Here is a 12,946-nt window from a genome sequence, read left to right on the forward strand (position 1 = left end):
TTGTGAATTTCTATTTATTTTTCAAACTCAGATCAAAATTTACATCTTCCTTAATAACTATGATACACAACAAAGTATTCAAACTCTCCTTTGTGGTATCTCTGTAACATTAAAACACTGTTGTTCATTTTGTCATACTATATTAATAGTTTATTTATATGACCTAGTCCCTCATTAGACAATGAAATTCCAGAGAAAAGAGACTTGATTATCTTTGCATCCCTAGAACTACAATTGGCAAGAAAACACACTCAATAAATGTTTTCTACATCTTCCATGCCTACTTTTAAGTAATCTTCCCCACTTTATCAAGGCAGCATTTATTAGGCATTTCCTCACAGGTAACAGAAAAGAAATAAACATCAAAAAAAAAGCTACTGTGAGGTTTGAAGCTTGATAGACAAAAATTGATAGAAATCAGGATAAAGAACTAGTTTGGGAATGAAAATAAACACCATCTAAATATGGTAAATTTGAGCTAATAGAATAACCATCCACTACTAATTCATTCATTAACCAATATGTCCTCTAGAAATGATACCAATAGACATTAATCCTACAATAAATTTACATATACCTGTTCATACACTTGTACCATAGACCCTGCTAAGAGATGAATTTTTGATGGAGAACCCCAAATAGAATGATTCCTCAGATTTTTATGTAGAACCGCTTCCAGATATGCTCCGTAAATTGTTTGTAATTGCTCTCTCTCTGGGTAACTAAAACAGAGAAGAGAAGAAAATCAATATTCTTAGTTACTATCAAATATTAAGCTACAGTAGTGGATTTAAAACAGTTCAGACTCAACTTAATAAGGCTTACCCCAAAACTAAGGCTAAGCTTCCATATCATTAGATCCTTAAGTCCCCAGTATTGTCAAATACTGGAAGCCCTATTAGTGGATTCCAAGAAGATAATTTAAATAAATTTAAATAATTTAAATAAATTTAAGAGACCCTGTTTCCAAATATAAAGTATAAAAAGTATAAAAATAAAAAGTATAAAAATAAAAAATATAAAATAGGTCTGGGAGTGTATCCCGGAGGTAGAAGGGTTTCCAGGAACCCCAGTAACACCAAAAAAAAAAAAAAAAAAAAAAAATTTTTAATTTAAAAAATTTAAAAAAATAAAATCTAGAATGTTTATATATTCAAAAGTAATAAAATAAGTATGTCAAAGAGACACCTGCATTCCATGGTGATATTATAGCATTGTTCATAAGTCAAAAATGGAAGTAACCTAAGTGTCCATTAACTGATATGCAAAAGTGTTATATACTCAAAATGGGATACTATTTAGCCGTAAAAAGAGCAGAGTTCCATTTATGTACAACAATATTCTCTTACTTATGATTTTTTAAAATTTGATTTTGTACAAATTGAGAATAGAATGTGTAGAGTACTGGAGAAAGATGGAAGCAGATTTACATTAAAATAGGATTAAGAAGTTCTGGTGTGCTACTACACAGTAGGGTAACTATAGATAACCATAATCCACTCTATCTTTCAGAAAGCTAAAAGAAAGATTTTTAAGTATTGTCAGCATAAAGAAATGACAAATATTTAAAGAGACAGATATGCCTAATCTGATTTAAACATTATACAGTGTGTGTATCTATGTATATATAAATGTAAAATACATAAATAATATTTATTAATGCATATAATTAAATGTCTTTAATGCATCAGTAAAAGTTTTAATTAAAAAATTAAGACCTGCTATTTAAATTCCTAAGATTGAAGTTTTAGAACAGACTATTCAAAATAGTTTTATTATATATTTTTCTTATATATTTCTAATATTTTTATTATTATATATTACTAATATAATATTGCTTTTATTAAAGTTTTATCATTCTATATCATTCTATAGTTTGAGGAAAGAAAAACATCAAATATTAAGTTTATCAATTTTATATTCTATATATTAAAGAAGTATCATTAATAGAAACTTTCATATGATACAATTATATATAATATTTCTCCAAACAAAACAAAACAAAAAATTCATTTTTTAAACATGAAGATACATACTCTACAGCACAAAGACGAACAATAGAAGTAAATCTGGTAGTAAGCTTGTGTCTTCCAAGTCTTCCTCCAGCTGACATAGAAGCTACAATTTGAATATTTTCTAGACCAACCCATTCCAAATTTTCATCATAAAATCCTTGATATGTCAATACCTATTTGAAAAAATGCATTTTATACTTCAAATTTTATAATAATAAAATACTCTCCCTAAATTTCAATTATTTTCCAATATAATTATCATCCTCTATCATCAAATCAAGAATGTGAAGATTGAATCAGGCTAAGATACAGAAGGTAATACACAAAGTGATGTGTCCATGTATGAATGTATCATTTTGAATCTCACTATGATGTACAATATTATTATATTACACCAATAAAATATATTTAAAAAGCAATTAAGAAATGAATTACATTTTAAATTTTTATATCACTGAAAAATAATACAGTTCAAATCTATGTTTAGCTAATGTTAGTTAAATTATCCTTTTTTTTTTTTTTTGGCAGTACTGAGGATGGAACCCAGGGGCAATCTACGTCTGAGCTACACCCCCAGCCCCAATTTTTATTCCTTATTTTGAATCAGCGTTTTACTAAGTTGCAGAGAACCTCACTAAGTAGCTGAATTTGTCCGAGAACCACAATTTTCCTGTCCCAGCCTCCCAAATACTGGGATTACAAGTGTGCACCAGCATGCCCAGCTAATTATCCTCATTTAAAAAAAAAATTCTCTTCAATAGTCATTAAAATTCAGAAAATATTATAAATCTACTAGAAATTATCCAAATAAAGTTTTAGGAGTCAGGAAAAATATAAAGAAAATATTTTGCTTTTTCCGGTAAATATTCATATTTTACAATGACATGTTACAGCTAAATCTGGACCTATACAAATGAGCATAATAAGCTCCAAGAGGTTGTCATTTCTAATGTGATATAATTAACATAAAAAATTCCACATTGACTAAAAATATGTGATCTCAATCCTGAGACAAAAAGAGAGACGGATGGGCTAAGAGAGACAGAAAGGGACACGATTAAGTATGACTTCTGTCAGATGACATACTTGAAAAAGTGAAGTGAAAACTTTCACAACTTTGGCAAAACCCCTAGCTTCTGCTCTCCTCATTTTAGAAAAAAAGGACAGGTAATAAATAAAAAGGTTTTATTCCCCCTGTCATATTATTTTAATGTAAAGAATTTCTAAAGTTAAGAAGATTAAAGAAAACAACCTAGAACAAGACTAAACTGACTCAGGAATTTGATTTCCATGACACATCCTAGATAAAACTGCCCCACAAAAGAAAAGTGGGTTTTCTATGTAGAAGAAAAATTAATGGAATCAAACAGTTTTCAAATTATATCAAAACATATCAAGTAATAAGACTTACCTGCTGCAAAAAAGCTACCAAAGTACTGGTCCCCCATTTATCAAGCTTGGGTAGGTTTATATCTTTTAAATACAAAACAAGTCTTTCACAGTCCTTTGGTCTGTACACTCGTCCAGTGTTAGTACTGATTACCATACAAGTCTGGCTTAATTTCTGCAGGAGATGTCGAGAAGTAGTCTGTGCACTACAGTGAACTGTAGCAATTTGAGTGGACCGTAATTGAGAAAAAGCATACCTGAGCAACATCCTAAAAAAGATGCATGACATTTGACTTAAAAATGCAGCCAATTCAGTATAGAACTTATAAATAGTTTAAATGCTAAATTATATAATATGATGTTTAAGAAGAAAATATTAAACATGGATATGGTTTATATAATTATCAAGGTAACTTTTTAACTTTTAGATTGGAAATAAATGAATATTTTAAGGTATTATTGGGTCTCTTTTCAGTCCTGCAAAAATCCAAGTTCTCAAAAGTGATTTGGTTTGATGAAGCCTATATAGATTGTACCAATTCTGTTTACAGTTGAAAACATTTTTTTAATATTTTAAGTTCTCCTAGGTAAAAAAAGCTATGATTTCATAGGATTTTTTAATTATTATAGCAATAGTGTAAAGCTAGTAAATCATGACTTATTTCAAAAAAACCATACCTTAAAGGCACTAAAAATAGGTGAATGCCACTGAATAAAAAGTTAAAGAGAGCCAGGAGTGGTGGCGCACGCTTGTAATCCCCGTGCTTAGGAGGCGGAGACAGGAGGATCACGCTGGTTCGGAGCCAGCCTCGCTGGTTTAAGAGACCCTGTTTCCGAATAAAAAAATATAAAATGGGTCTGGAAGTGTAGCCCGGAGGTAGAAGGGTTTCCAGGAACCCCAGTACCACTAATAATAATAATAATAATAATAATAATAATAATAATAATATAATATAAAATAAAAAGCTAAAGAGGACTGGGACTGACTGGTAGAGTATCTGCCTACCATGTACAAAGCCCTACCTGGGTTCAATCCCCAGTTCTATAAAAACAGACAAACAGAAAAAAATAGCTAAATAAAAAGCTAACTTCAACATTTAAGTTTTATAATTAAAGCACATGGTAATTTGTAGGTATATCTGTTATTCATTTTTTGCTACTGAATGTATAAAATCTTTTTTGAAGTATCTTGTCATATTGTTCTCTTTCCATTAGTAATTATAAGCATGGAAAGGGACACATTCTTCTCCACAGTCATGAGTTTTTGCAAGTAGTGACAATAAAAAGAATCCTTCATAAAAATGTATATGCTACTTTAGTCATAAGAAATGTTAAAGTAACCTAACTTTTGAGGAAGGGGGGCATAAATCGACAGTACGCACTTCTGTCAACATTTTTCTTACCCTTTACCACATCCTTCTGGTCCTACCAGAATAAATGGTTGCTTAGTATTCGAGCTTAACCAAGGTTTGAAATAGTCTAGACCTCGTTGCATATCAGGTGTCTGGATGACTGGAAGAGTTTGGCCATTACTGAAGTCATCAGCAGTCAAGTTTTCTGGCTTCTTCAGCATGTAGGATGCTAACTGACCTCTAACTGCATCATAGTACGTGTCCATTGGTTTGTGGGAGTCTGGAGGAGATTCTCGTGCCCAATTAAAAACCTTGAGAAGGAAAAGTGTGTTATAAATATATTTCAGAGTATATAAAATTTAATTCTTCAGAGTTTATGTTCCCCAACTAAATCATCTCAGTACAAGAGAAGTTCACATACACTAAATCTACTAACAAGCTACCCATTTCATAATTAAAGTGATATTTTTATCTTAAGCATTTTCTAAATAATCATGCAGGCAAATGAATAAAGTATACATATAAGATAGCAATTTAGTAAATGCTTATATACCAAGTTAAAAATATATTCAAATTTTAATGAATTTCTTTTCTTTTTTTTTCGGTACTGGGATGGAACACAGGGACATTCTACGTCCAAGTTATACCCCCAGTCCTATATTTTTTAATTTCTTATTTTGAAACAGGGTCTCACTGAGTTGCAAAGGGCCTCAATAAGTAGCTGAGACTGTCTGAGAACCACAATCCTCCTCTCTCTGCTTCCCTAATGAGCTTGCACTATCATACTCGGCTAATGGATTTCTTATAAATACTATATCAAAAATTATACGGTACACTGATTCTAAAACCTTTCATTTGCAACATGTCTTAGTACTGCTTATTCTGTTGCTACCACCACTGCTCTCAATGTGTTATTATTCTCTTTAATACTGAGAATTATTATTTGTATAGATATAAAGCATAGTTAGCACCTAGTGCTATTACTTCAACACCCTTACTCTGAACTTGGTCAAGAGAGTGTCTGCTTCAAAACAGCACACAGAATGGCACTGAGTGGTAATAATAACAGAGGCAACAGGATGCCAAGGAAAGAAATAAATGATGCTATTAAAAAACAGCAAACCCGAAAAAGAAGCTGGCACATAATATTTAAGGCAAAGGGAAAAGAAATGCCCTTATAGTGTAGAATTCAGCTTTATAAACAGTTGGCTAAAATGCAACCTTTACATATAATAAAGAAAATATCGCCGGACGTGGTGGCGCACGCTTGTAATCCCCGCGCTTGGGAGGCTGAGACAGGAGTATCACACAAGTTCGAAGCCAGCTCAGCTACTTAGTGAGACCCTGTTTCCAAATAAAATATAAAATAGGTCTGGGAGTATAGCCCGGAAGTAGAAAGCCCCTGGGTTCCACCCCCAGTACCACAAAAAAAAAGAAAATATCTAATTATTAGTCCATCCTACCACTACTATTTGCTAAAACAATTCTTTAACTGGATGATGAAAAACAGTATTATCCAAAGATTAAAATGAATTAAATAATTATATTTATCCATATAGTCTTAAAATGTCTAACATATCTTGTGTTCCAAAGTTTAGCCTATTAAAACATTATTTTATAAAATTTAAAATCATTAAATATTATAAATTAAATCAAAAGAGAACACAAGTATATATAAAATATATCACATGCATACATAATTGCACTATTAATCTACTGACTATATAATTTCAAATTTAAACGTTCCATATCTTATAATTAAAAAATAATTATTTGGCAGTTTGGTTCAAGGAAAAGCTACAGGAAAATATTGACTGAATTAGGCTTTAAATATGTATTACCTCTTTGGTGAATTCCAGACGTGATTTCATATTTAGATTTCCACCAAGTCCTCTTATAAGATTAATAACAAATTGATCATGATCTTTGCATCCATGTAGATGGGACAAACCATTCATCACAGTCCCAACCAAGCTTGTTTCTAACACATAGTCATTCTGTTCATTAAAATTCATATTAGGAAAGACAAAAGGCAAATTATCAACCAGTACACTTAGAATAATACAAATCAACATTCATATATTTTTTTAAAACCTCCTTTAAATTCACCCTTCTAATCAAGTTGTAGAAAGTTTGGAATACATATTAATATATTTATGCTATATAATATTAATATCATTAATATAATAGATTAACATTATATATTATAATTCTTAATATAACATATAATTATGTATATAATAAAAAGTAGTCATGAGCCGGGAGTGGTGGTGTATGCTTGTAATCCCAACCTTTGGGAGGCAGAGACTGGAGGATCATGCTTTGCGGACAGCCTCAGCTACTTAGGAAGGCCCTTTGCAACTCAGTGAGATCCTGTTTCAAAAATTAAAAGACTAAAAAATAGGGCCGGGAGTATGGAGCAGAGGTAGAATGCCCCTGGGTTCTATCCTCAGTACTGAAAAAAAGAAAAAAAAAGTAGTCAAGAAATATAATTATTTCAAGCTATAAATACTAGTAGACTCCTCAAATAGATATATATTTACTTCTAAACCTAAAAAATATAAGAAATTAGAATTGGTACAAAAGAATAGTTAATTTTCTTTTGTTGATAAAAAAAGAAACTAGAAGCTCAATGGATGGTCCTGACTAAAAGAAAAGGGAGAAGGATAAGAAAAACTGGCTTAAAAGAAAATAATTTGGAGCATTTTCTATAAATAGCATTTTAAAATTAAAATTTTATACATCCAATAGGCCCATGGTAAATCCCAAGAAGTTCAGATGAAAAATATTCTCATTCTCTCCATAAATATTTACTAAGAACCAAGAACCAAACATGCATTAGGATTTGTATATGGTACTGGATATATATTTTTAAAGGTGAATTAATCATAGTCTCTGTATCCCTGTCTCCCTGAAACTCAAATATAACAGAGGAAATGGCTAACATGTCATGTTAAGAGTAACACAACACAGTATCGTGACAGAAGATAACTTAAATTGAGGATTCCAGGCCTTTGTAAAAGGCAACATTAAAGCTAACATATGAAGGATGAGATCTCTCTATGCAGAAAGCACAACACATGAAAGAAAACTTAGAACAGTTAAAGTCATTAAAAGAAGCTTATGAACCAGGGTCAGTGGCACACACCTGTAACCCCAGTACTGGGGAGGCTGAGACAGGAGGATCACAGATTCAAGACCACAGCACAGTAACATGGCAAGACCTTGTTTCAAACTAAAAAATAAAATAAAATACAGCTTGGAATGTAGCTCAAAAGTAGAATGCACCTGGGTTCAATCCCCAGTACCAAAATAAAAAAGACAAAAAGCAACAATCAACTTATGCTTGGAGGAAGAATTAGAGGCTTAAATCAGAGAAGTAGGCAAAGATACAGTGCAGAACTTATAGGTCATGGTAATGAGTACAAATTTTATTTTCATTGTCTTTAATGTGCTTTAACAGGAAAATAAAATGAAATATTTTAAAAATATTATTCTTCCATAAATAATAAAAAATAAATAAATAAAAATATTATTCTTCCAGTTTAGTAAAAAATTTTTGGAATCAAAGAGATATGGGAAGAAAAAAGTGAAGGAAAAGGACAGGCAGAAATCCAGGTGATTCAGTCACACAGACTTCTAAAGGTGAGGAAAAAGGAAATTACATATTTTCTTTGAGATTGTCTTAAGTGCAGAATTTATACAAGAAAGCAAAGTCCTGTTTATAAATAAAATTTCAGCATTTGACCAGAACATCTACAGAACAGATATGGTTTCATATATATCAGAACATTTGGTATATCTTAGAATCTGAGCATGGTGAATAGAGCAAAAGAAGAAAGTAACTCCCAGCACATTAAATTTTTTTCAAGCAAAAGCAGGAATTTTACCTCAAAAGAGAATCAGCTTTTTTTTTTTTTTTTTTTTTTTTGGAGTGGAAACAAACGCTTTTAACATTATATTTCCTTTTTTATACTTTTATTTATACGTGGAACATACTGAAAATGGTATACATTTAGACTTTGCTTGGTGTCCTCCCCCCACCCCCATTCCCCTTCCTCCCTCCCATCACTGAATGTCCAGGGTAACCATGCTATATTCATACTTTTACACTTATTCAGATGTAGCTCCTCCATTAGTCAACCTCAGCCTTCTCCCTCTCCTATCCTTCCATTCTAGCTTTGCTGAGATTTCCCCTCATTATCTGAAGTCCCTCTGGTATCCCCAATGCTCTCTAGTTTGGGCATCTTAGAGAAAAAATGTCCCTTCTCTTTCTGTGCTTGGCTGAGAATCAGCTTATTTTCTAACTGCATCTTTTATATCCTCTCTGTCATTTAATAATCTTATCCTGACCTCCTTTCTACAAACTCCAATGTGTACATAAATATATTTTTCTGGACATGGTGGAACATGCTTATAATCCCAGTACTTAGGAGGCTGAGATAGCAGCCCATAGCCTCAGCTGCTTACTGAGGCTCTCTGCAACTTAGTGAGCTCCTGTTTCAAAATAAAGAATGAAATATAGGGCTCCAGATGTAGCTGTGAGGTAGAATGCCCCTGAGTTCAATATCCAGTACCACAAAAATAATGAATAAATTTTAAAATTCTACCTGTTATAATTTTCATTCTAATATTTATATAAATATTAACCACAAGCAAGTAGATGATCTCAAGGTATTTTCATCAGAGACTCTTGTTAGGCTCTGAAGGTTTTATATGAATGAAATAACATATGTACTGAAAAGGTGATACAAGTAGGCACCAGGTATTTAACTAAGTTCATATATTATCATTCACTCACTATTCTATTAATACCAACCTTAATTCTGAAAATACTATAAGGAGTATTACAGGCTTGGTTCTTGTCTTCAAGGTGCTAATAGTTGAATGTAAACAGATAATTATAATATAGTTGGTGGGTACTGTATGCTGCATGTATAAGCATGTAGGAGGAAACAGCTTAGACTAAGGCCTCCAGGTAAACATACTTTATTTGCAGGATTTCATCACAAATACTTATTGCTCAAAATTTCATCTTTACAAAGTCAGAAAAGGAAAAAGTGAGAAAACTACAGCAAGATCCCCATTTCTCTATGTTTATCTTTCTGTTCATTCTCAAAGTATTGACTTCTAAATCAAGTTCAGATTAATAGATACATTTGAAATACTCATTGCTACTTTTTTTCTGCTTTTATATGTTTGTGTTTTTCATAAAAGTAATGATTTTTTAAGTTGATTAAAAAACAGGTAGAATATCTAGAAGCCCTCCAGTCTTCTTTACATGCCAAATTTCAATTCATGTTTCAAACTGAAAATCAAGTATGATCTCGATTTTCAAAATTTTCTCAAACACTGCAGTATGCTTTTCATCCTGTTATATTTTGATGATCTGTTTACATGATATTTTCCTACACATTTTCAGGGAGGTGTCTGGTGATGGAACCTAGGGGCATTCGACCTCCGAGCTATACCCCCTGCCCTACTTTTTATTCTTTACTTTGAAACAGGGTCTCACTAAATTGTGGAGGGCCTCAGTACATAGCTGAAGCTCTCTGCAAACCACGATCCTCCAGTCTCAGCCTCCCAAATGCTGGATTACAAGCATGTGCCACCACGCCTGGCTGGACAGACACATTTTAAAAAATGGGACTAGTATATTAAACTTCACCTCTCAAAATCTTTCTAGTATTATGCTTGACATATATTTTATAATTTATTTTTATTGAAATAAAAGAAGTTTCCTCATCACCATCATTTTTTCTACTTTAATACTAGTTTAATACTGTTTTGAAATACATGTAGGTATGCACTAACATAGTAAAATGTGCAAGTAAGATGGTTTTCCTAGTGAAAAATGGATATTCCAATATTCAAGATTTTTAGGTAAGCCATACAAGGTATATTAGAATATTTAAATGGTTTTAAGATTAACGTAATAAGAAAAAGTTATGCTAAAATATAGAAGAAGAAAAGGTGGCAGAATAGAGAAAGAGAACACATTTCAGTTGCGTTAAGATTCAGAATTCAAATAGCAGAAGACGGTTTATTACCAAAAGAAGAAAAGTAATCAACAGAAGAAAGACAGTTGAAACTTGGTGGAACTGGACAAAGTACAAAGAGCAGAGGACTATAATGGAGTCCACACATGTGATTTGGTGAGTGGAGAGCAGAGATCGCACCATATTGACAGGCCCACATAGGGGCTGGCAGCTACAAAACTCAGTGGCTATCAGAGAATCTTGTTAAGATAGAAATTGAAGAAAGTCCATCAAAAGCAATCACATTCTTCTCTTCATGCTCAATACCTCAAGACTCAACTCCCCAGTCGACCCAGCCAAATCTCTCAGAGAAACTATATGGCTGTAGCTGAACTCAAACCAAGAAATGACCAGAACTTTCTACAAAGCCCCAGTAGCTACAAGACCACTGTGAATCTATAGACTAACCACCTAAACTGCCCAGAGAACTTCTGTGGTTTCAGCTGAACTCTTCAGGCTTGCAGAGGCATTTTTCAAGACCATGAGTTGACAAACCATCCCAGCAAGAGCCTGCATAGTTACGGGGATTTGTGTAGCAACTAACAGGCCCACAGTTTCTATGAGTTTGAAAATTATGCTGCAAAGTTGGGGAAAAGGGATATAGATGGAAACAGCAGAAACATGAATTAGCAGACAGTCTCTAGGGACATTGAAATATACAAGACATGGGCTGGCAGTTCACCATACCCCTCCAGGGTCTTCACCAGTCACCATAGGACCACCGGCAGTGGTGTTTATGGGTTGAAATAACTCAGACAACCATGGTGCAGGTTTGGAAAGCTACAAACTTGTGCCCAGTGATTTTTCAGCACCATAAGAACCAGGCCCAGAGATCAACAAGGTCACATATGATTGCCACATCCCAGAGAAAAAATGGTGTCCCTGAGGCTTAAAAACTGAACAATCCAAGCCAAACTTAGAACAGTACAATCACCCCTTACCAGAGACTGGACACTGAAAGCAGGGAATCCAGGGGCCAGCAGGGCTTCGTATAATCACAACTAAATGCTGGGAAAGCAATCTTCTCAATGCCAGCAGTATTGGGGTTTAGAACACACACAGGCACTCAATTACAATTAACAAATTAACAGTGGTATCTCTGGGCCAACAAAACTCATATAATCACGTCGCAACCTTAAAACATAGTAACCTCTAACTATGCTGAACTTATGCCAAGTGATCATAAAGGCCAGAAGTCAGTTATCTGCAGGGCTTTACAAGTGTGCAACCAGCAGAGAAGCAATGGTGTCTGTGGAGCATTAAATTCTAACCAGCAGACTGCAGAGCCTGAATAGAACATCACAGTCCCTATCTCTATAGTCTTTAATCCTGGTGAACATAAAGGCCTATAACCAATCTGAATCTATTGGTTGCTTGCCCTTTTAATGAACTTTATTTTGTTAAAGAGGCTCTGGGAGACAAACTCAAAAGTCTGATTATATGAGAAAGATTTTCATAGAGGCAAATATATATCCCTGGCATAGGCTTTATTATAAAGGAATAAGAAAGAGATACAGATTTCTCACACAAAGAAGAGGGTACCAAGACAACAAAAGTACAGACTTGAAAACTCTGAAAACATGAGAATGGAAACCAAAGAGGAAACAATAAACATCCACAAATCAACAAGAAAACTCACCAATACTTAGCTGCAGAAAATGCCAGAATTCAGAACTGTGATTTTTCAATATGATCAAATGCCTCAAAACTGAAATCAAAGAAAGTCCCCAGAAGAGAAAAGAACAAATGAATAGGGAAATTGAGGCTCTAAGTAAGAACCAAAAAGAGACTTTGAGTGAAAGCAATAAATAAGTTAAGACCTCAATAGAAATCACCTCTGGCAGGCTAGACTACATGGAAAATAAAATCTTACTCTTAGTTAACAATGGACAAGATGACGACACAAATAGAACATCAACAAAATATGAGATAATATGAAATGTTCAAACTTAAAAATAATAGGCACTTAAAAAGGTCTAAAAGAACAAAACAAGAGAATTACAAACCTTGTTAGAGAAATAATAGCAGAGAATTCCCCAAAATATAAAAAGACTTGACTATCCACATATAGGATACATACAGAACACCAACAGAACAAGATCAAAGAACTTATCTATGCCACATAATAATCAAAATGACTAACATAGAAGCC

At 33.1% G+C, this 12,946-nt stretch overlaps 1 protein-coding gene across 2 annotated transcripts in view; it reads right to left on the bottom strand.

The window, feature by feature from the left end:
• DYNC2H1 (dynein cytoplasmic 2 heavy chain 1) overlaps window positions 1-12,946 on the bottom strand; it is a gene marked incomplete at both ends in the record, with an annotated part of 293,921 nt that overhangs the window by 197,398 nt on the left and 83,577 nt on the right. For both annotated transcript variants that reach the window (XM_080694845.1, XM_080694844.1), the window contains 5 exons: window positions 578-722; window positions 2,037-2,188; window positions 3,427-3,673; window positions 4,808-5,067; window positions 6,598-6,753. In XM_080694845.1, the coding sequence (XP_080550971.1) occupies window positions 578-722; window positions 2,037-2,188; window positions 3,427-3,673; window positions 4,808-5,067; window positions 6,598-6,753 (960 nt within the window). The remainder of the gene's footprint in view (window positions 1-577; window positions 723-2,036; window positions 2,189-3,426; window positions 3,674-4,807; window positions 5,068-6,597; window positions 6,754-12,946) is intronic.

This window comes from Muscardinus avellanarius (genome assembly GCF_963383645.1).
Source record: "Muscardinus avellanarius genome assembly, chromosome: 1".
Lineage (NCBI taxonomy): Eukaryota > Metazoa > Chordata > Mammalia > Rodentia > Gliridae > Muscardinus > Muscardinus avellanarius.